Source organism: Camelus bactrianus, chromosome 12, assembly GCF_048773025.1.
Source record: "Camelus bactrianus isolate YW-2024 breed Bactrian camel chromosome 12, ASM4877302v1, whole genome shotgun sequence".
NCBI lineage: Eukaryota > Metazoa > Chordata > Mammalia > Artiodactyla > Camelidae > Camelus > Camelus bactrianus.
In genome coordinates, this window is record NC_133550.1 from 25,351,650 (window position 1) to 25,375,692 (window position 24,043).

The window sequence follows — 24,043 nt, forward strand, 5'->3', positions numbered from 1 at the left end:
CCTCCTAGCTGTGGCCTCGCCCTTCACTGAGTGGGCCCTGCTCCTGAACGTCCTCAGGCTCCACAGCGCATGAGAGCTTCCCACTTAGTGGCTGGAATAGAGCAGAGGGGCAGGTACCACACAGCTGAAGGGGAGGAGGAAGCTGTCATCCTGGCAGTGTCACTGCTTTTTGGCTCTTGGTTCTTGGTTTTCTCCACCAATCTTAGGAGTGGAGTAATTTATCCCACTTTTGAATGTTACTTCAAGAAATAAGGTAAAAGGAGATAAATGATCATTATTTCAGTGCAGGAACACCAGGTGGTAACTGTCTGCCAGGGGGCATCCCCAGCGCGTAGGCAGAGTTGCTCTGGGGCTGTGTATGATACAATGTGAAACCCATAATCGTCAGCAATAAAGCACTGCTGTTTTCTTCAGGGGGTGGAGGGCTTTTGACACTCCAGGGAGGAAGGGGAAAATAATGATCCTGAGAATTAGGTATATAACCATAGTTGCGTCCCCTGCATCTGTAAATGCAGTGTCCCTTTAAGTCCAGGTTCCCAGGCAAGGGTGTAGAGCTGACTTAAATCATGTAATGAGGCCTTTCATAAGAATCAAGCTTTACTCTAATGAGCAAGCCTCCTCCCCGAATCAACAGGTCCAGTTGACTTCAGAAAATCTCTCTGCTCACCCTCCCTTCCCCATTCCAGTGCCTTGGTTTCTCACTGGGATTGCTGTTACAGTCTCTTAAATGGAGACTCTACTTCGAGGTTTTGCCCTCTTTCCTTACCCACCCTCCCCCAACCCGCACACACACATCATTTCATCTTTCACATGGCAGCTAGATTCGAAAGGGCAAATAGTGTTCTATCCCCATCCCCACCCCCCACCCCCACCCTACTGTTTAAAACCTATCTCAGTATTCTCCACCTGAAAACAAACTCCTTTGTATGGCCGATTTATAGAATGAAATTCTTCTTCTATCTGTATTACTTCTATACACTCATCTTCTGCCACCTACCCTATTGACTTTCTTTTTTTTTTTTTCCAATTGAAGTATGATCAGTTATAATATATCAATTTCTGGTGGACAGCATAATGTCACAGTCATGTGTGTATATATGTATTCACATTTTTTATATTCTTTTTCATTAAAGGTTATTACAAGATACTGAATACCTTTAGTTCCCTGTGCTATACAGAAGAAATTTGTTTTTTATCTATTTTTATATAGAGTGGTTATCATTTGCATATCTCAAACTCCCAAATTTATCCCTTCCCACCCCCTTTCCCCTGGTAACGGCAAGATTGTTTACTGTGTCTGTGAGTCTCTTTCTGTTTTGTAGATGAGTTCATTAGCGTCCTCTTTTTTCTTTTCCTTTTTTTTTTTTTTTTTTTTTAAGATTCCACATATAAGTGGTATCATACGGTATTTTTAATTCTCTTTCTGGCTTACTTCACTTAGAGTGATGATCTCCAGGTCCATTTCTGTTGCTGCCAATGGCATTATTTTATTCTTTCTATGGCTGAGTAGTATTCCATTGTACAAATATTACCAGAACTTCTTTATTCAGTCATCTCATGGACATTTAGGTTGCTTCCATGTCTTGGCTATTGTATATAGTGCTGCTATGAACATTTGGGTGCATGTATCTTTTTGAATTAGAGTTCCTTCCTGATATATGCCCAGGAGTAAGATTGCTGGATCACATGGTAACTCTATTTTTAGTCTTTTGAGGAATTTCCATACTGTTTTCCATAATGGCTGCACCAAACTACATTCCCCAGCAGTGTAGGAGGGTTCCCTTTTCTTCACACCCTCTCCAGCATGTATCATTTGTGGGCTTTTGAATGATGGCCATTCTGACTGGTGTGAGGTGATACCTCATTGTAGTTTTGATTTGCATTTCTCTGATAATTAGCGATATCGAGCATTTTTTCATGTGCCTATTGGCCATTTGTAAGTCTTCATTGGAGAATTATTTATTTAGATCTTCTGCCCATTTTTGGATTGAGTTGTTTGGGTTTTTTGTTATTAAGTTATATGAATTGTTTATATATTCTGGGAATTAAACCTTTGTCAGTCACATCATTTGCAAATATTTTCTCCCATTCTGTATGTTGCCATTTCGTTTTGCTTATGATTTCCTTTGCTGTGCAAAAGCTTATAAGTTTCATTATGTCCCATTTGTTTATTTTTTATTTTATTTCTATTACTTGGGTAGACTGCCCTAGGAGAACATTGCTAAGATTTATGTCAGAGAATGTTTTGCCTATGTTTTCTTCTAGAAGGTTTACAGTGTCTTGTCTTATATTTAAGTCTTTAAGCCATTTTGAGTTTATTTTTGTGTATGGTGTGAGGGAGTGTTCCAATTTTATTGATTTACATGTGGCTGTCCAGTTTTCCCAGCACAACTTGCTGAAGAGACTGCCTTTTCTCCATTGTATATTCTTACCATCTTTGTTGAAGATTAATTGACCATAGGTGTGTAGGTTTATTTCTGGGCTCTCTGTTCTGTTCCATTGATCCATATGTCTGTTTTTGTACCAATACCATGACGCTTTGATTACTGTAGTTACGTAGTATTATCTGAAGTCTAGGAGGGTTATTCCTCCAGCTTCATTCTTTATTTTCAATTATGCTGTGGCATTTCTGGGTCTTTTGTTATTCCATGTAAATTTCATGATTATTTGTTCTAGTTCTGTGAAGAATTTCCTGGGTAATTTGATAGGGATGGCATTAAATCTGCAGATTGCCTTGGGTAGTATGGCCATTTTAACAATATTAATTCTTCCAATCCAAGAACATGGGGTATCTTTCCACTTATTTAAGTCATCTTTAGTTTCCTTCGTCAGCATTTTGTAGTTTTCCTTGTGTAAGTCTTTCACCTCCTTCTACCCTACTGACTTTCTATTTCAACAGCAGCAGCCTAGAGGGGAGGGTGTAGCTCAGTGGTAGAGGTCCTGGGTTCAATCCTCAGTACCTCCATTAAAAATAAACAAATAAATAAATGGACCTAATTCCCCACAGACACACACTTACAAACAGAAACACAGCAAACAACAGCAGCATGTAGGCTTGCCAGGCCATTTCCCACCTCCGTGCCTTGGCCCTTGCTGTTCCATCTGCTGTTACTGGTAGCCGTTTGACATCCACTAGGAAGGATTTGCTGAACTGACAACTCCTCCCAGCACCCAAGGCAGCATTAGTCACTTTCTCCTCTACTAATGTTCCACCGTGTACATATGTCTGTAATTTTTCTTAAAGCCCCACATTACAATTTTTCTAACTTCTCTGTCTCCCTCTGCTAGAGACAGCGTTTAGGGAAGAGGCTAGGAATGTAGGCTGTGGATTCCAATAGCCTAGATCCAAATCCTGTGTCCAGATTGCTCACCAGCAAGTTTCTGAACCTCTCTGCACCTTAGTTTCATCATCTATAAAATAGGGAGATCACGAGTCCATATAGCATAGGGTTGTGAGAATTTAATGAGTTAATACACATAAAGTGCCAAGAAGAGTGCGTGGCGTGGAGTATATTCAATGGAAGGCCTACATTTAGCTCCACAAGCGTGTGAGGTCTTGATGGATTATTGTTTTGTAGCCCCAGCACTTGGCATAGTTAACTCTAGGCATATGGTGAGTGCATAATTCATCGCTGTTAAATAAAATTTAAATGAAATGAAGAGTCAAGATTCCACCAAAATTATTGTGTTGGCATCCATGCCTCAAATCCTAGATCTCATTGGGCATGAATTCCCCAGTCATAACTCCCTCCAGCCCAACCCCATGCAGTCTGACATCCTGTGTGGAGCTCAGAAACACGCCAGCGTGTCCTTTCCAAGGCCCTCATGTAGTCTGAGTCACTGCAGCAGCCTCTGACCCAGCTGGAAAGAACCAGGAAGGAGGTTGTCACACTTCTGGAATTCTCCTTTGGCCATGTGCAAAGATTTCCCTCACAGCCTAGCCAGAAAGTTTAAATCTGGAAAAATGATAAGCACTCTCTATCGCTTAGTGGTTTTCTAGGTACATACATTGTCAGCATTTGCGTTTACATGTAGCAGCTTGGCTAGAGAACACTGGGCTACGTGGTCAGGAGCTATTGTAAAATCACATCACACTTTCATTGGATGAGAAATAGTATTTCCTCATGGTTCTTAAAAGCTGAATCCTCAGAGTAAGAAAGGTTTAGGTTCAAATCCTAGCTTCCCGCTTAACAGCTTTATTGAGCTTGGGCAGAGATCAGTATTTATAATCTCTTTAAGTATCTGTTTCTTTATCTACTTCATAGAGTGTGTGTGAAGAAGAAAGGAGATAATTTCATACAGAGTGTTTCAGCATCATGCCTGGCACACAGTAAGCCTCAACAGATATTGCTAGCTGTCATGGTTACAGCTATTACAGCTACTCGGGTCACATGTGCCAGTACCTCAGTTAGCCATTTACCAGTTTATCTGTCCAGCTAAATATGTGTTTCTTTGCCGTAATTACCTCAGGTGCATTTAGAAATGATGTTAGTTTAACCCAGAAGTGGTGTTGGTTCCAACACGAATTTTCCCAGCACGTGAAATGTTTTGTAACAATCAAAGACAAGCTTTCTCACAATCAACTATGGAGCAAACAAGGAAGAACATAAGGGAAAAAATGAAAAAACTGCAGAAGTATCTTTCTTTCACACAAGCAGTGCCTTCCATGAAATGCTGTGGGTGCAAATGAAGAAGAAAAACACCAAGACACCTCTCCTGTACTTAAGCAATGGAGTAATGAAAAACAAGTATGAATTAATAATCCTTGGGTTAATCTTGATGATAATAGTCTCTGTTGGAAATGAATACCCTCCAGGACCCACATCTCAAAAGAAGCAGAAGCCCCCAGGGATTAAGGCTGCTAAGGATGCCGGCGCTCGCACCGGTAGAGGCTTAACTGTGCGAGTCATTTAAGTAGTGTTGTTAATGTTCTGTCAGCGCTGCAGTTACAGAGCTTCAGAGGTACGGAGTAGTCGCTCCCAACCCTACTTTTCCCCGTAAGTCTCGTTATTTTCAGTGCATAGGTTTGCAGAATGGGGTGTTTTTCAAGAACACTTGATGGCACTATGTCTAACAGTCCCTTTTCTTCCAACATCTAATCTCTTTAAAAGAGGAGATTCCTGGCTGTTACTGATACCTCAATGACCCAATGACCATCAGTAGGTGTAAAATTTCTTTTAGAGGTGATGAAAATATTCTATAATTGATCAGTCATATTGATCAATCAGATTTCTCAATTCTAAATGCATTAAAAACTATCAAATTGTACACTTTAAATATGTGAATGACATGATATATGAATTATATCTCAATAAATCTATTATTAAAATTATCATACCTACTATATGCAGAATAGATAAACAAGGACGTACTGTACAGCACAGGGAACTATATCCAATGACTTGTAATAACCTGTAATGAAAAAGAATATATGTATTTATATAACTGAATCACTATGCCGTACACCAGAAACTAACATGACATTGTAAATCAACTATACTTCAATCAAAAAAAATTATAACACCGTATTTGCTCTTTATAAACCACTTTTTCAGCTTAATAGGATTATTAACATATTCCCACATCTCTAAGTATTTTTCAAAATACAGCTTTTAGTGGCCAAGTAATGGGTTTTATTTGATTTTTTTAAATCCCCTAGTTTTAGTTTAGGCTGTTTCCAGTGATTTTGCAGTTCTACAGAATACCATGATGAGCCTCTTGGTAGATAAGTCCATTTGCCTGTATTTTGACCGTTTCATGAAAAAAGCTTTTGAACTCTTCCTGGCCCTGCAGTGTCTTTTTGTTGCTAAAAATTCTTTCGGCTTTATTGCCATATGTGGTAGCTTTCTCTTTGAACTCTAAATTTCTTTTTGATGCCTTATAATGATTTTCTTAAAGATTCCTTTTATCCTTGAAAACATTTAATAGGATTAGTATCTGCCCTCAATAGGTAATCCTTCCCAGACTAAGACTCAGTTTCCTTATTGACCTGGAGATGATAACTCAGCAGGAGGAGAGACACTATTTATATACTTGTATCTACCGTGTTGCTATTTAACTAGGAAAGAACACAATGGCATGTTTTGCCGAAGTCAAATCTGTAAATGGTTAATTAGAGAGATTTATAAGCAGTTCATTTCTTGCTTAAAAAAAACAGCTGACAGATCATCCCGAGGCTAGGCTAAGATCCATCCAGATGTACTAGAACATCTCTGTTTTTCTCTTTCCCTTTCATTCACACACACACACTACCACACACACAGCTGATTGACCTTGACATTATTAGAACCTAACTATGAACTTAAAAATCCCCTGGCACTGGTAAATTCGCCTTGATTACTATTTTTCAGGCTATGGAGCTCAGAAATATTTGTGTACCTGCTCTTACATAAGCCATTTCTAAATGTGACCACCAAGGAATTTCCTTTCCCTATTTTCATACTAAAGGATAAATTTGCATCTTGTAATTTCTTTATTTTCTGACAAACAAACACTTCTACAAATAGTGCCACAGAAGAACTGGCATTTCTCAAGTAATGGCCATTTGAACTTTCTGCCATTTTCTGAATTAACTTGTGTTTGGCGGTGAATTTGTCACACAGGTTTACGTGGAGCTGTCAAACCCCTGTGCTGGGAAGTTGGCATGCTGACACGGGAACCTTGCAGCGCTAGAAAAAAGAACATAAATTAGCCTAGGGAGCTTTGAACATGTGACCGAGATTGGATGAATGCCACTTTTACCTAATTACATGAGATGCTGAAGTGTGGAAACAAAGCCCAGAGTAAAAGAAATCCAGATGAAAGACTGATTTTCCTCACTGACAACTTTTCTGGGGAGAAGAAAAGATCCGTCTTTTCCTGCAGCATAAAATTGTGAGAGACCCTGAATTGCCACACTCAGAGCCAGCTGGGAATGCACATTAGTCAGAGTGTCCATAGCAACCATAAATTCTGACCCACTGACTGGACTCAGGAGAGCAAATGAGTCATTTGTACCAGAGCGAGTCTCCCATAGGATGTGCGCTGCAAGTCTGTTGAGCACCCAGCCTGGTGGCATCTGAGTCTTGCTCACAGCCACTGTGGTCTGGCCTCTGGGACACGTAGATTTGCTACTACTTCAGCAATGTCAGCAATTCTGTTTTGCTTTGGTTTATATTTAGTAGGGTTGCGAGAATGCCTTCCTTACATAATTTTATCTAGTCTTTTTTTGTTAGCATCATTTTTTTTTTTACATTCCTGTTGCTTTTCTAGAACTCCTGAAATCTTCCCTTGGTATCTCACAGGGCCCCTCACCCCTATTCTTTTTCAGTTTTATTATTGTGGTAAAATATACATAACATAGAATTTACCATTTTAATCAACTTTAAATGTACAGTTCAATGGAGAACAAACTTATGGTTACCAAAGGGGAAAGCGGGGGTAGAGGGGAGGATACATTAGGAGTTTGGAGTTAACATATATACGCATTAAGATATATAAAATAGATAAACAACAAGGACCTACTGTACAGCACAGGGAACTATATTCAATATCTTGTAATAACCTATAATAAAAATCTGAAAAAGAATAGGCATATATATGTACAGCTGAATCACTCTGCTGTACACCTGAAACTAACACAATATTGTAAATTAACTTCTTCAATTAAAAAAAAAAGAAAAAGATGGACACTTCAGTGGATTAAATACATTCATATTGTTTTGCATCTATCTGCAGAACCTTTTTATCATGCCAAACTGAAACTCCACCCATTAAACAGTGACTACCCGCTCCTACCTCCCCCTGGCTTCTGACAACCACCGTTCTACTTTCTGTCTCTATGAATTTGATTACTCTAGATACCTCATATAAGTGGAATTACACAATATTTGTGTGTAGCTTTTTGTGTCTGACTTATTTCACTTAGCAGAGTGTCTTCAAGGTTCCTCCATGTTGTAGCATGTGTTAGAATTCTCTTCCTTTTTAAGGCCAAGTAAGATTTCATTGTGTGTATATACCACATTTTTCATCCACTCATCCATCAAGAGATATTTGGGTTATTTCCAACTCTTGATTATTACAAATAATGCTACTATGAAGTTGGTATATGAATATCTGTTCCCCCCAATTCTTTCTAAATAAAATTTTGAGACTACCTTTAAGGAGTAGAGGAACTAAGTTTAGAACTGAGAAGTAGGAACAAGAGGATCTTGGGTTAAGGTTAAGCCTCTTGGAAGTAATGCCTTTATACTCTTCTAGCCTAAAAATGACTGGTCCCCCTATGGGTTTGGACAAATATTAAAAATCAGTACTACAGTAACAGTGGTTCCTTTTGCATTCTTTCTTTTCCTTTTGTTCTTTAACTTTAGGACCCAAAAACTAGCTTTAAGATACTAAAACCCTCTTTCTGATCATTAACCTTAATCTTAATCTGGGGGTTAGCTTGGAGAAGCAGTAGACTGAACTCTTGAAACACCCCAGATCCTCTGTAAACAATGGCAGAAGTTTTTTGTTGTTTTGTTCTTAATCATAAACCCAATATGGCTTTACATGTGGCTGGAGAAGAGTGGAGGGTATTGCCAACCAGGAGGCCATTAACAGGACAATTCATCTTTACAGTTTATTATTTACATTAATATATTTAACATTGTGATGGCTTGGCTTGAGATAGGATGTAAAATTATTTATGTAAACAGTTTTTTAATGAACAAGGGGCTAGATGCTAGTAAATTTCAATGTTTACTTTTAAGAATGGGTCATAATATATCTAATTTCACCTTTGAGAGTTTGTTTTTTTGAGATAGTCTTTCTAGATACAAGTGTGCTCAATCATCTTTTTATCTTTAACTGAAAATAGCAACAACAGTCATACTTTAAAAAAATTTACCTTAGGTAACAAAACTTTTAAGCAGTTTATTTTTTATATGAAACAATAATCCAACTACACCTAAATCTATAGCATTTATAGATGCAAAGTTCTCCCCCGCAAACTCTCTTGGGAATTACTTCGTCTGCAGGTGCTTCATCTTCCCTCTCTGTACAATGTGGATTCTCTAAGTGTCCCATGAAATTGCCCTGGGACCTGTTTTGATCCTGAGACACTTGAGACTGAATTAGGTAGAAATGTTGATAACTTGATTATTGCGTTCTTGTGACCTGAGTAAATTTATGCACCTGTCTAATAACTTCTTTTAAAGCCTCTTATTCCTCTTTTTCAGAAAAAAATACTTAAGACCATTGTCTGGAAAGTATATTAAACAGAGTGTTTATACTTAATACATGTGACGCTGACCTACCGTGTTCATAGTGTTATAATTTTTTCCATTTTGAAATACTTTACAAATAAAAAAGCAGAATATAAATGTATTTCATTTTTACTGAAATCACACTATTAGTAATTATAGGTTTATGTTGAAAAATTAAATGTTCATCGGATGATGATGATGTTTGACTTACATTCTTTTTAGAGTTTCTGAAGTTCACTTTCTAAAAGGAGAGAGCTACAGTTCCAGCTGTAACATACTCAAAGATGGGAATGAAAGTGATTTTTCCCAGAAATCCTGATAAACTATGTGTTGTTTTGCAAACTCCTCAGTGGTTAAGTGAGACTATTCCTAATGTGTTTTTCTCCCCTCCTTTTCACCTGTGGAAAATAAATGAAAAAGTAAAATGCTGCAGTAACAGGGTGTTTTGATAATAAGGGGAAAGCAGCTGGGGTCAGCACTCAAGGTTCCAGGGAGAAGAGCTTGGCGTGAGTAATTCAGGCAGTGGTTCTCAACCTTGGCCTCAAAAAAGAATCTCTGGCCTCAGCATTTAAAAAAAAACTTCCCAGGTGATTCCAGGTCAAGGTTAAGAACGACTGGTTTAAAAGAGATTAGAAAGGGAAACTGAGGTAGGAGAGTACTGTGATGGTCCAAGTTAGAAATAATAAAGGCCTCAGTTAGGAAATGAGCAGGGAGATACCCAGCGGTAGAAACAACAGGACTTACGTCCCACATGAGGGAGAAAATGAAGCAAAGATACCGTCTTCATAGACGTGATGGTCCTAACCTTGAGACTGGATGAGATTGCCATTGAAGAGAACCAAGGAGCGATCCTTGTGTGATAACCACATTCACGGATGGGAGAAGGTCAGAAAACCTGAGAAGTGGGAGGAGAATCAATTGGCTATAGTGTCAGAAGATGGGGCCTGAGAGTTTCACCTCGAGAGCAATTAAGAACATTGCAGTAACATGAAATCATAGCAAGCCTCCAGATGCTTTTGAAATAGCCTTTGAAATATTATTCTCAAATGTATGCTTATTGGATCTCTTCAAAGTTGTACTTTAAAAAGGTACTTTGAAATCCAAGAAAGACAGCCAGACTTATGAAAGAAGACATAATTCTAGTCCTGGCTCCCCCTTTCTAGCCAGCCGACCTTGGGAGAGCCATTTATCCATTGCTCATTTTGCTTATCCACTGAGCGGGGGTGACAGCATCTGCCCTTTCTACTCCACAGTGTTGTTTTCTGCACTAAAGTAGGCGACAAACGTGAAAATGTGTTGTAAAACATAGACCACTATGCCAGTAGTGGATTATTAGCGGTAACCGTTTTGCTGCTGTTCACAAATTCTTTAGTACTGAGAAGCTTTGGACAATTTATATTCCTCGTAAAGAGGTAAATGAATGCTAGGAAGTTCCAGGTACCAGTCCCTCCAGGGAGCTCACCATCCCACAGAGAGGACAGGGTAAGGAAATAAGTAGTAAACAGTATGGCAAACGTTTCTATGAGAGCAGGAATCATATTACTAATATATTTCTAATGCCTAACTGTTTGAAGCCTAGTGGGTGCTCCTAAAATACTTTATTTTTAAAATCTGACGAAATAATATAATACAAGGTAAAAGGTCATAAATATAAAATATTATAAGTTTGAGAAGATATTCAAAACCGGTACATTGCCTGAATCATAGTAATAGACAAAAAATATATGATGAATTGATGAATCATGATGGGAGCAGGGTGCCATGTCCCCAAAAGCTACCTTAGTTAACATACAGCAAAAAGGAGTTTCAGCCATAACAGATGTAAAATGTAGAAACAGCAGCAATGAAGAATGATTTTTTTTTACATACAGAAGAGTCTGAACTGCTCAAGGCCAAGACCATGGAAATCAGAGAAAACAGGGATGGCTCAGAGGAGGTGCCCTCGGTGACCCAAGCTGGTCACTTATTTGCTTTATTGGCTACAATGGCATCTCACCCAAGGGCAAAGGATTGCTTACGTTCCATATGTACCTGAAATGTGGATGCTGCCATGTTCTGCTTTACATGTGGCAAGTGAAAGGATCCTGACCACGTCCTCTTCTGTCTGCAGGAATAGATAATCTCTATGAGAGGGCGCTTCACATCCGCAAACTCCTCCTGACCTTGCCCAGGTCGGTCCTTATCGTGATGAGGTACCTCTTTGCCTTCCTCAATCAGTAAGTACCCTAACTCCCTGCCAAAATGCTCATCTTAATTCCATTTGCACAGCTCTGAATTCTGTCTTTGTTCTTGGATTCAGTAAAATGTACATTGGGTTTCATTTATCAGAAGAGTCAAAGATGATTGAATAGAGACTGAAGGTACATCTTTCCTCAGCAGATCAGTGACATTGTGTGACCTACCTTAAATAAGCCTGGTCACCAGATGCAGAAACTGTGGCCATATATGCAAAAATATATGAATATTACTAAAAAGAACACATTTCAGTGAAATACGTGTTTTTCCTACTTCCATCCAAAGCTAATGTCATAAGTGTTTTAGTCAGAGTGATGTCAGCCACCTGCTCATGGCAGAAAATGTCTTTGATTTTTAATGTTATTGTCAGGGAAGGAGAGGAATTGTAGACAAGACTTATATATGGATCCAAAAAAGAATTTTCTGCAAATTCAATATAATGAGACCTTGTCAAAAAGATATTTCTAAAACATTCTCCAAAACAATGTAACAGAAATCTGAAAAATCACTGCATTATTATTACAGTTAGATAAATAAAAGTTGAAGGAATTTCAAAATTGTCTTGGCAGAATTAAAATAATCCAACAAAATAGTAAACTGAGAAGTTGGTAATGTGGGAACTGAATCAGAGACTCATTTAACATCAGTTTGATTTATATGTATTGAGTATGTATTCAGGGCCTAGCATTGTACCAAACTCTTGGAATAAATGGGGGAAATGGTGGGGGGGTAAAAATCACTGCATTATTTTCAAAGAAACTTTACTTTTTGAACTTAGGCAACTTGGTTTTCACTTGTGTAACTTCCAGATACAGGGGCTCCATTATAAAAACATCTTTCCCAAGTCTTTATCTAAGAGTCCCCTTCCTTTTCAACATTCAGTTTTTTATTTCAAACATTCAGTAATTAGAAATTAAAAAAAAAAATCCAGGGGAAATAAGATTGGACAAATGTTTTCTCATTCTAGCATGAATTCTTTCTTCTTAAAAATAGGATATTTTCTCTTCTCTGTTCCACTGGAAGTTTTAAGTTCTCAAAAGCCATGGGGATTTATTATAACCCTGCTGACTATTCCTGAAACCACACCCATTTGGGTTGACCCCCCAAAGCCAAGTATCATACAATAGGGACGATGTATGCAGGGAACCGTACAGAATGGAGCTGAAACATCCACAAATGACATTTGTACAGAAGTCACCACTGGAAATAAGCAATAGCTAGAGAGATGGGTGTAAACTATTTTAGGTTAAATAAATACCGTGAATTTTTACCTTTAAATAAGCCTAGTCACCCAGGCAGTTGTAAACAATCTGAAGGTTTGCCGTCTTCACCTTTAACTGCACGTGCCTCTCCTTCCCCAACATGGAGTGCCTTGCTTTCCTGCTGGCCCCCTCCACGCTGTCCCTACCAAATTTCCCTGACACCTGAGCAAAATCCATGGTGAACCAATAAACCACGATGTACCATGCTGGTTGCCAGGAATCAAGAAAGTTCTCAAAATCTGAATCTAGCTCACCATGTATCTCAACAGCATGGCCACTGTGCCATGAGTCGGACCGTTGGCTTCACCTCCAGCATTTCTGCCCAAAGATGCCCCCTGGTTCCCCAACACCTGCCTTCATGCAGAGACAAGGCCCAGCCTCTAGCGTGAGATGCTTGGGACAGGAATTTTGAAAAGAGAAGTAACATATTCTCTTTTCATTGTGAAATCAAAATGTGTATGTAACATTTTTATGTCAAGTTTTTGCTCTACAAGCCAGCTCTAAATTGAAGACCCAGAAAAACTGTGACTCTCCCCATTGAGCTTAAGTGTGTCTTTTGAAAATTAGACCATTCTTCTTCCAAATCTCACTTTTCCTTCCTGCGTTCATTTTCAAGATGATCTGTAACATGATCACTGGCTGTTACTGTGAACTGTTCTTAAGATTTTATGTTTGAGAAGTGACAGAAGGGAAAGACATATGTTACCTGTGGAAATTATGCTTTTGTACTTTCTACTTTCTAGGCTATCTTATTTCTGGAAAAGGGTAAAGTATCATGTCACGTGGCATCTCAGTTTCTTTGTGTCTGTCAACATCTCACAAATGTAGTTGAGTCTCTTTTTTTTCTCCTTCCGTATGTCATCTGTTCAGCTGGATTTTACATTTCCTTTCAAGGGCAACATTTTATATGCTGAAAGATAACGTCTCTAGATTCTCTTTAGAATGGCACCTTGCCCATATGTTAGAGGCATAGCAATGAAGAGCTGGCTTATTTCGAGTCACCTGTGGAAACTATCTCACAGATAGCCATTGGATTGAATTTAGAAATTAGTACTAGATGGCTAGGAATCTCCCCAAAGTGTGTAGTTTGCCAGCTTTACATGGAACGAGAGAATTGAGAATTCTTTCCCCCTTCTCTTGTACTTACTATGTCTCATGTGACACTGTTGGTAGTCTTACCCAAAAGCCAATTATAAAGCCTGGAGTTGCATACTTTCAGTGAGTACAAAGAAAAGGTGCTTTGTTTTCCTCTGGACTTTCCTTAAGATTTGTGGGAGAAAACTGAAATCTGAGATGTTTTGGGTTAGTGGGAGGGCAATTTTAAAGCTACCCATAAAGCTTCATGGAGATCGCTACTGCCCCTCCTAGATTCGCCTGAGCAGCATTTATAGCCGGACCATAATGTTTACAAATGAAACTCAATTACTTGAGTCTGGTCTCCGTTGTAGAGGTTATCTTAAACTCCCTGTGGCTTTGAAAAATGCCACTTCATTAAGCAAATAGGACTTATATTCCCCTTCCAATTTCTACCTAGTTGAAAGATTATGAGCCCCTTTACTTTCTTTGGAATTTGCTGAGCCATCTTGAAAGTAGGAAAGAATATCATTTTATCCTAATGATAAAAAAACAAAAAGGCTTTTACATCCTTGTTTTCAGAATATGAAGTGTCTTATTAAACGATGATCTTCTTTTTTCCCTTTTCATATCTCCTTTCTTGCTTCCTTTCATAGTCTTTCACAGTACAGTGATGAGAACATGATGGACCCTTATAACCTGGCCATTTGCTTCGGCCCCACACTGATGCCTGTCCCAGAAATACAGGACCAAGTGTCTTGCCAGGCTCACGTGAACGAGATTGTCAAAACCATCATCATCCACCATGAGACTATCTTCCCAGATGCTAAAGAGCTGGATGGCCCTGTTTATGAGAAATGTATGGCTGGAGATGACTATTGGTGAGTCCAAGAATTTTAGTCCTTCTCCCTCTGGAAGAATTAGGGAAGTACAGATTTCAGCTTAACTAAGAAAAAGAATTGACTATAAGCTGCTTCCAACTTAAAAAAAAAAGAAGAAGAAGAAAAAGCAGGAACATTTGAGATAAATTAGAATACTAAGACCCATGACAACACTGGCTTCTTCTTATGGAAATTCATAGCCATCCATCTCTTCCCCAAACATGACATCTTTTTAGTTATATTTAGTTATATCCACCCTATCATGAAGTTGTAGAGAACCAAGGTTTTGATATAGAGAACTATAGTAACTTTTACTATTGTATCAAGAAAAGACAACTGATTGAATTGACAGATTTCATTTTCATTCCTAAATAGGTTTGAGTCTATATAAAGTATTTCAGAATTCTCATTTTAAAGGAGCCCTTCAACCAAATGTGTCTTCATTCTTACTTACGTTCATTTTCATTCTTACTAATAAATATTATCCTAACCTATTACAATAATCATGGTCACTGTGAGCAAATTTATTATATTGTTATATTTTGGGATAAATTTTTTTTTAATAAGCAGTATAGTCACCTCCCAGTGAAGTGCAAAAATGAGGGGCATAGTCAATGGAATAATCCCAAAGGTAGGCAACGCTAAAATGTGTATGTTCACTATTTGATATATGAGTGCTAGCTTCTAAGAAATCATATACAGTAAAAGTGGCTTTGATCCCTTGAGCCCCTACTGTGTGCCTGCTTCTCAGTGCATGTGATGTCTTGTATTCCTCACAACCACTCTACCACGTAAGTTAAGAGAGGCCAAGGAGCCTGTGCAATGACTAGTGGTTCCTGGAGGCAGCCCCAGTTGGTCTGATTCCAAAGTCCACACGAGTCTTCCCACTCGACAGCTGCCTCCCAGCCGGCCTCGGAAACTGCTCTGTGCAGCTCAGATTCAGGAGCAGCTGGAAAAAGATCTGCCAAAGCCCTTCACTCTGGACCCTCCTCAGGACGCTTTGCTTCCCGCTGCCTTACTGGGGATTAAGTAGAAGTAGAATAAGTAGCTGAAAGATCTAAATAACTGAAAGTATTGAAAGTACATGTATTTTTTTTTTAACCTCAACCACAGTATATTCTTAAACACAGATGATTCTTTGCCTTAAGAAAACTGAGAGTTGACTCCTTCCAGAAGCACTGCTTTCTAAGTTAACAAAGCATGATAGATTCTAGCTCTATAGTATATCCAGCAGTCTTACATGAAATTCAGTTTTAAAATATAAACGTGAGCACTTACTATGTGCACGTACTGACTTAAGCTTGGATCTGGGAAGATATTTTTGTGTTTGTTTTTTGCGGGGAGGTGGAGGTAATTAGGTTTGTTTGTTTGTTCATATTTTTAATGGAGGTACTGGGGATTGAACCCAGGACCTCGTGCAGGATAGGCATACGCTCTACTGGTGAGCTACACGCACCCACCCCCTGGGAAGATAAACAAATAAAACTCAGCCGTGGTGAGATTCAGAATTTTATTTTTACAGTTGTGTTTGTTTCAAGGCTAGTGTCATGTATTTCCAAATATTCAGGGCTGTATCAGTAAGGTCTGCTATATTGTTCATTTTCTCAAAGAGCAAGAATATGGGTGTCTGGTCGATACTATTTGGTGAGTTGCATTGTAGGACTTTTTGTGGTTGCTACTTCTTTGCAAACAGGGTTAACAGCCTGATAATAGTCTTGCAGCGAGTAACACGTGCTTGATTATGTCCTTCTCCCATACATTGTGTTCTCTGTGGGTATTGCTCATCTTAAACAGAAAGTCAATAATGTAGTTATCCTTCTCGCCCAACACCAGCAACATATATGGGCTTTTACAGGAATGTCAGGTTTGTATTTGTGACCAGTGTGTCCCATTTATCTGCATACATTTGAGAAGAGATAGTGGTAATGTTAAAGGGCAAAATCTAACTCTCACTCAGATATAAAATGAACATGTGTCAAGACAAGATGAAAAAGATACTACACCAATTCAGAGCAGAAATAGAAGAGCCATCCATTTTTGTGCGGTAAGGAATGTTGAAATGAATTTGCAAAAACTGGTGTATCCATAGGGCGGTAATTGTATTCCACTAGAACTTAACAAATATTCATCTTTATGGATAAAAATTACTTACAATGCTATCAGTTTCCTACAAGTTAACTTTGTCTTTACAGAGTTGCAATGTGTCAGAGATGAAGGGACATACCTCCCATAGGACTAATCCTTGGAGGTGCTGGCATTCCATTGAAAGGCTCTCCAGTAACTCTTATGCCATTCCAAAGTCTTATATTTTCCTTGCAGTAGCAATTACTCATTTTAGAAATTCATTCCACTTTGGCTTCACATGAATTTCTGTTTCTGCTCCCCAGTGACAGCCCATACAGTGAACACGGTACGTTGGAGGAAGTGGATCAGGATGCTGGTACAGAGCCCCACACCAGTGAAGACGGTATGTACTTGTGCTCATGCTGTTACCAGACTGGTCTTTATAACCATTTTTAAAGAATTGCTTATATTGAGAATACAAAAGAATATTTACTAAGTATGTGTAAAGTATGAAGACTATTATTACAATGAACACCTATGGAACCACCACCAAGTTTAAAAGACATCATTACTTTTGCACATCCCTGGTCCTACCGCCTTCTTTACCCACTGAGAGATAACCATTCTGTGTTTGTGCATTTAAATGGTTTACTATTTCATTTTCTATTTTCTTGAACTTTCTGCTACTGTATATATTTTCCATGATTTTTTCTACGCCGTATTACGTTCCTGAGATTCAACCATGTTGTTGCAGTTAATTTTACCACTGCATAATATTCCATTGTCTTTATTTGATTATTGATGAATGTGTGAGGTGTTTTCTGTTTTTTGCCATTAAAAACAGTGCAGCTATCAATATTTTGAACATGTATCCTATTGCAAGTATACAGGAGTTTCTCTAGGGTATATACACCTAGGAGTAAGCATGTCTTCAACCTTACTACATACTGAATTATTTTTGACAATGGTTGTAATGATACCCACTCCCACCAGCAGTGTCTCAGCCTGCTGTGTTTCAGTTGTGTGTATTCAACCCTTGATTTTATCAAATACTGTCATCTTTGCCAGTATCGTCAGTGTGTAATGGCATCTCGTTATGATTTTAATTTGCATTTCTCTGATTACTGATGAAGATGTTGTTTAAAATATAGTGTATTAATAGAAAATTTGGGGTATGGTAAGGCCACCAGATCAGGAGATGGCTGCCACTGAAAAGATAATTTGTTGCTCTCAGTTCCTTAGAGGAGGGGGCACATCAGGTTTCAGAGGGCCGGGGGGAAGCATCAGCGTCAGTCAGAAGGCAGAGGGAGAGGGAACAGCTGGGCAGGAGCTTGTATTGTGGATTGTGGTTTCCATGGGAAGGAACAGGCGAGGCAGGGTAAGCGGGTTAGGATGGCCAAGCTTGAATAATTTCAGGGCCTCTGGGGGCACCGGGGCTGTCTCTGGTTGTCTGGTTCCTGGCCCCGAAGCAACTGGGTAGTGGCCCAAAGGGTGAGAGCCGGAGAGGAGGTGATTGGGGCGTGGGCTCTGGATTGGTTGGTTTGTATGTGAAAAGCACATTGCAGGTGAGCTGTTTACTGTCCCTAGGAATATGGCTAACCCTGGGAGGTCAGACTACAGAAAGTGAAAAGCATGGTGAATGCAGATACACTGATTTTTGTATGTTTAGATGTCTTATTTTGTGAAATTCCTATCAAGTCTTTTGCCCATTTAGGGCCTATTTGCCCACTGTTAGTTTCTTTGGGCTCTTTTTGCTTGGTTTAGTTTAGTTTGGTTGGGCTTTGGTTTTTTCTTATTTATAAGAATTCTTTGTGGGTCTGGATCAGGTCTTCTTTAGGTACATGATTTGCAAATATTTTCTGCTCTGTAGCTTGTCTTTTATGTGCTTGTTATGTCTTTTGCCAAACAGGGGGTCTTAATTTTAAAGGAGTTGGATTTCCCAATCTTCTCCTTCATGGTGGTTTCACTTTGTGTCCCTTTTAAGAAATCCTTCTGTGCCATGAGGTAATGAAGAAATTCTCCCATATTCTTTTCTAAATCCTTTCAGGTTTTCTTTTCACCCATAGGTCTTAATTCTACCAGGAATTTATCTGGCGGTATGGTGTGAGGTAGGGATCTGTTCCTTCTGTCTCCGTGTGGATGCACAGTTGTCCCCTGTCCCAGCATTAATTGTCTTTTCTCTACTGCTCCACACCTTTATGATCAATCAGGTGTCTTCTATGCATAAGTCTGTTTCTGGGCTCTATTATTTTTCCACTGGTCTACTTGCCTGTCTACACCACTGTCTTAATTTTAATACCTTGGCAATATTTGGCAAAACTCAGTTTTTCAAGTTCTTCAAACAAACAACCTAAAAACCTTTGAGGTTTTGATCACAGTTCTACATATACTGATACAGAAATAATTGATATTTTTATAATATTCAGTCTTCTAATCCACAAAACATATTTCTAGTTATTCAGTGTCTCCCAATAAATGTTTATACTTCTTTCTGTAGAGGTCATTTTTCTTTCTTTTTCTGACTTAAGTTTAATGTTTAACATTAAAACACTTTTTAAATATGAACATATAAAGCCAGCAGTTTTTTCTTAGTACCTCTTTAACTGTATGCATAATCCTTTTATTCTCTCCTTAGCTGTGACTAATTTGCTTTAAACCCATCCACTGAGTTTTTATTTTTAATTTCTGTTTCTACAGGTTCTGTTCAGTTAACTCTCGTATCTGTTTGGTCAGGTTTTTATGGTCTTTTGCTCTTTACTCATAATATTACTCCTTTCCGTTGTTTCAGATTATGTGTCTAATCCTTCTAATAGCTGCAGTCTTCCTGAATTTATTTTTGTTGGCTTTTGCTCTTGAGTCTTATTTCCAGTGTGTTTTATACATTTTTTACATATTTCTTAGAACTTTATGGAATTCCTTTGGGCTCAGTTGCAGGTATGTTCCTCCAGAGAGAGTTTTCATTTACTTCTGCCTGAGGCATAACCAGCTTTGGGACCACACTGGATTTTTAGTCTGAGGTTTTCCAGGCCACTCAGGTGGTATGAACTTAAACCACCAACCTGCCTGAGGACTGGAATGTGGTTGGGATTCTCTGAGAGGGTTTGTTCCAAGGTTTGAGGAAGATCATTTCCCTAAGTCGAGGGCTGAAGTGGTTACGTTTATGGAGAAGTATGGAAGGTGAGAAGGGAGGATGATTTCTAGAACTAGAAGTTCACCGTGACACTTAAGGAGTGTGATCCTTTGGTGGGGCTTGGATTGTCTACACTGAGCAGGCCGTGGGCCTAGGCTTTTGTGCAAAATAAAGCCATATTAACTAGGCAGGGGGAAATGCCCTCCAGGCAAACTCTGACTTACATTTTCTCGTGTTCTGTTGAACTGGCTAGGTTCCCATTCACCGAGTTTTTGGTCTTTAGAAGTCCTGTCATGATAGTATTCCTTACCATCATGATAGCTTATTAATGTGATTAGAAAGATTTTTTTTTTTTTTCAAATCCAGCGCTTTAGTTGATTTCAGCAGGAGGGTTATCAGGGTGTCTAGGGTCCACCCTCTGCTTTGGAAAAAAAAAGAAAGTTTGTGTTTTTCAAAGGAAGATAAATTGCCATTTTCAGAATTCCAGTTAGAAGAAATTCTTTAAAGTGAGAGCTTCTGTTTCTGTGGTGTTGCTGTGGAGAGTCTCTGAGCCCTATACCTCTGCCACTCTCTGTTCTTTTGTCTTGAGTTTCTTTGTTTCTCTGTGATTCATTCCTTTTTCACTGATGGCTTCTCTGAGTGTTTCCTTGCTTTCCCCAGTGGCAGGAAAAACCCAAGACAAAGCCCCAACCTTTCTTCCCAAACGTCAGTCTCATCACTGGACCATCTGTCAGTGGGTCTTACCTATTGATGACAAAGGAGAATCTTTGCTGAGGGCTGTGTTTGAGATAACATTTTGATCATGTTCACCTGATTTTGCTGGAAAGAAAAGCCTTGCCTACAAAGGACAGATACCCTTGCCCACAGCCAGACTCTAAAGTCCTGTAACTAAATTAACTAGAGTATTGATTATCTTTTTGATCACTTAAGTATTGTATTTTCTTTTCTCTATCATGGTATCACTAGAGAGAGTAGCTTTTGTTTCCAAAAGAGAGGCTGTCACAGAACAAAATCATCATCTGCGAGGGCACTGGGTAACAGATCTAGGAGAGAAAGTGTCAGGGACAGCAAAGTCCCAAAGGGACGGTGTGATGTGCTAGCACTTTGTATAAAATTATAAGAAATAGAAATATAAGACGATAGCATCAGACAGTCAGAAAGTCAGCTCTGCTGAAATTTTCTTTCCCTTTGCACAAAATTATAATAGCCGTGAAGGAAAATGCAGTGATCATGTTCTCTTGTTACTGATAGAAGTAGCATTCTGCAAAGTCTCTGCAGGGCCTTAAAGGACCATGTGACTCTGTATGAGGCGTATGGCACGTCGCGGTGCCCTGAGATCGATTTGCTCTGCACTGGCTAGGCTCAGATGTGTGTAAATAGCTTATTGATTGACACTCGACTGTGAAATGACTCTCATGGGAGTAGAAAGAGTCAAAATAATGAAACTGCTCAGAATTCCTAGTTGATGTGTTAGGATTACCAGTAAAATGTACCTCTGATTCACCTGGTCATTCTTTCATAACGTCTTTATGTTGGAATTAAATAAGCAGAGTCTGATCATCCTGTTACTAGTTATTTCAAAAAATAAAAAGAAGAGATAATAAGCATAGAGGACATGATGATGAAATTATGATAATATGTTCATATCTTTAAATAGTCTTAAATTGCCCTTGGCCAGCATTGACAGTGGATGATTGAATGGCATTAAAGAACATTAATTCTCTCTTCTTTTCCCTTTGACATGTACATAGGTTGTACACTATGTCATGCTGTTATCTTTCCACTTTTTTTCTCAGTAAAACAGTGTATATGGGCATGTTTACATAAGAATTTGCAAATTATATATCATGAAGTTCTTTTTAATCAATTGGCATAACTTCATTCCTCCGTGGATGTTTGTGTCCCCTAAAACATAGACATGTTCATTTCTGTCCCCCAGAGAGAAACGGGTAAAAAATTTGATATCTGTCATCTCAGATCAACCAGGATTTATTCTTTATCTGCAAGTTTTCAACAAACTATATACAGTCAGAGCTTTTTATTAAAAGAGACTATTAAAACAGTATAAATAGCAGCTTTATTAAATATCTACAAGTCTGCTCATGGGGGAAGAAATAAAGAAAATACAATTTTAGGAGGGAACACCAGAGTGTTAAGGTATAATCCAAAAGTTACCATCAGTTAAAGGACTTAAACTACTGATTTAAAATTATTTTTACACCTACTTTGCTGAAAAGTTTACTCCATGCAAGTTATAGTGTTTTGGTTCTGCAATAAGAAATATTGTTCACCTTAAACATGATCCACCAGCAAAAAAATGGGGCTTTTGGTGGGGGAGGTCTTTATTTTAAATGTATCACTGAAATTCACCCAGGCCCTTCATATAAGGTAAACCCTAATCTTTTTCAACATGTTTGTTGATTTTTATGCTTTTGCCTTACATGTCGCAGAGAATGTTTGAAATTATCAAGTGAGAAAGCAGCTTAGCTGGCTAACCAAGCATTTCTTAACGCAGTTATTCCATATAAGTACAACAGTTATTCAAGATCTGCAATAAACTTTGGGAAGAAATAAACTCTTTTAAATGGGAAAGTTTGTTACTAAGGGAAATAGAAGGTAAGCTCCTGAGAACATATTTGACAGGCAGGTTTTAATCTGTTACATTGTAGAGTATTTGGAAAAGTAACACATGCTCCGTTTTCAGCAAGTGAGGTACTGCTCACTGCAGAGCTAGACTCCTTTAAGCATATACCACTTGTACTGACCCTTTTTAGTTCTGTGTATTATTGAGAAGAAGTTTACTCACCTACTGTCGATAGCAGGGATGAGGAAGGTGGTGATGATGGAAGAGGGGAGGAAAGATCAGAAAGCCCCCAGTTCAGGGCTTTTTGTAATAAACTGAATCACAAAAAGCAACTCATGGAGTTGCTCTGATTAGTTTGTCCTCTTACCTGACTTCAGTATTTGTGGTCAGAATTAGAAGAGAGCTGAAGTTCCAATTCTTGGCCCAGAGTTTGATACCTTTTTTCAACTTTTTATTTACATGCAGTTGTAAGAAATGCTACAGAGAGATCTGGTACACCCTTCTTCCAGTTCCCCGCCGTGGTAACATCTTACAGAAGTGTAGTAAAATGTCACAGCTAGGAAATTGGCATTGATCCGCTCCATCCACCATATTCACATTTCACCAGTTTTACGTACATTCCTTTGTGTGTGTGTTTACTTAGTTCTGTACGGTTTTATCGCACGTCTAAGTTTGTGTGACCACAACCATGGTCAAGCGCAAGAACGCTTGTATCACAAGGATGCTTCAGGGTACCCTATTTACAGCCATAGCCATTTCCTTCCTCCCCCACCCTGACCTCTGGCAACCACTAATCCATTTTCCATCTCAGTTGTTATGTCATTTCAAGCATGCCCTATGAATGGAACCATGCAATATGTGATTTTTGAGGTTGTTGTTTTTTGTTTTTTTTCTTTTTCACTCACCATTACTCCTTTGATTATCTTTTGATCTCCAGAAGACATCGTTTTTGAATCTGGTCTTTTGAGTAGGTAATATCCAGAATTTGCTTCTAAAGCCAGAAAAAAATAACAGTTGTCATGACTGTTGGTGCTAGTTTCAAGATTTGAAAGTATCCAAAAAATACATAAGGAAATTAAATGCATTCAAATAGTATTTAACGTGGTGGTGGTTTTTGTAAACTTGATTTTTTAAAAAGTATGCAACTAAAGCTTCAACTTCTTAGTGTTCTGGGACAGCGGTTCTTCCATGTTGTAAATGGTATTAACACGTTGCAGGGGAGCTCCATCAATGTCAGAATAATACTGGAGCTATTGTGGAGGATATTACAGCCCAAGGAGAGATTATATATATCATATTGCAAAGTTTTAAATATTTTTTATTAGGCTGTCTAGATCTCTAGGAAGAGGGTGTGGAAATTAAGATCTAATGATCAGTGGAGTTTTTTGCCTTGAGAAACTGGTGACAGCAAGAGAATGCTTTTCTGTAATCTCTTTTAACAGCCTCATTTGTTCATTGTCTTGATGATTTACTTATTACCTTGTTTGGTCTGGATATTAAAATGGCCTTGTTTACTTCTACAGCCTCATACAGACCTTTCAGCTAGCATACCATGCCTTCCTGACGTCCCTGTCCTAAACCGTTTTCTG

General features: G+C 38.6%; 1 protein-coding gene across 2 annotated transcripts in view; it reads left to right on the plus strand.

Annotated features, from left to right (window-relative positions):
* Window positions 1–24,043, plus strand: part of SRGAP1 (SLIT-ROBO Rho GTPase activating protein 1) — a 249,611-nt gene that overhangs the window by 213,806 nt on the left and 11,762 nt on the right. For both annotated transcript variants that reach the window (XM_074375061.1, XM_074375062.1), the window contains exons 16-18: window positions 11,335–11,440; window positions 14,452–14,676; window positions 17,064–17,143. In XM_074375061.1, coding sequence (XP_074231162.1) covers window positions 11,335–11,440; window positions 14,452–14,676; window positions 17,064–17,143 — 411 coding nt within the window. The remainder of the gene's footprint in view (window positions 1–11,334; window positions 11,441–14,451; window positions 14,677–17,063; window positions 17,144–24,043) is intronic.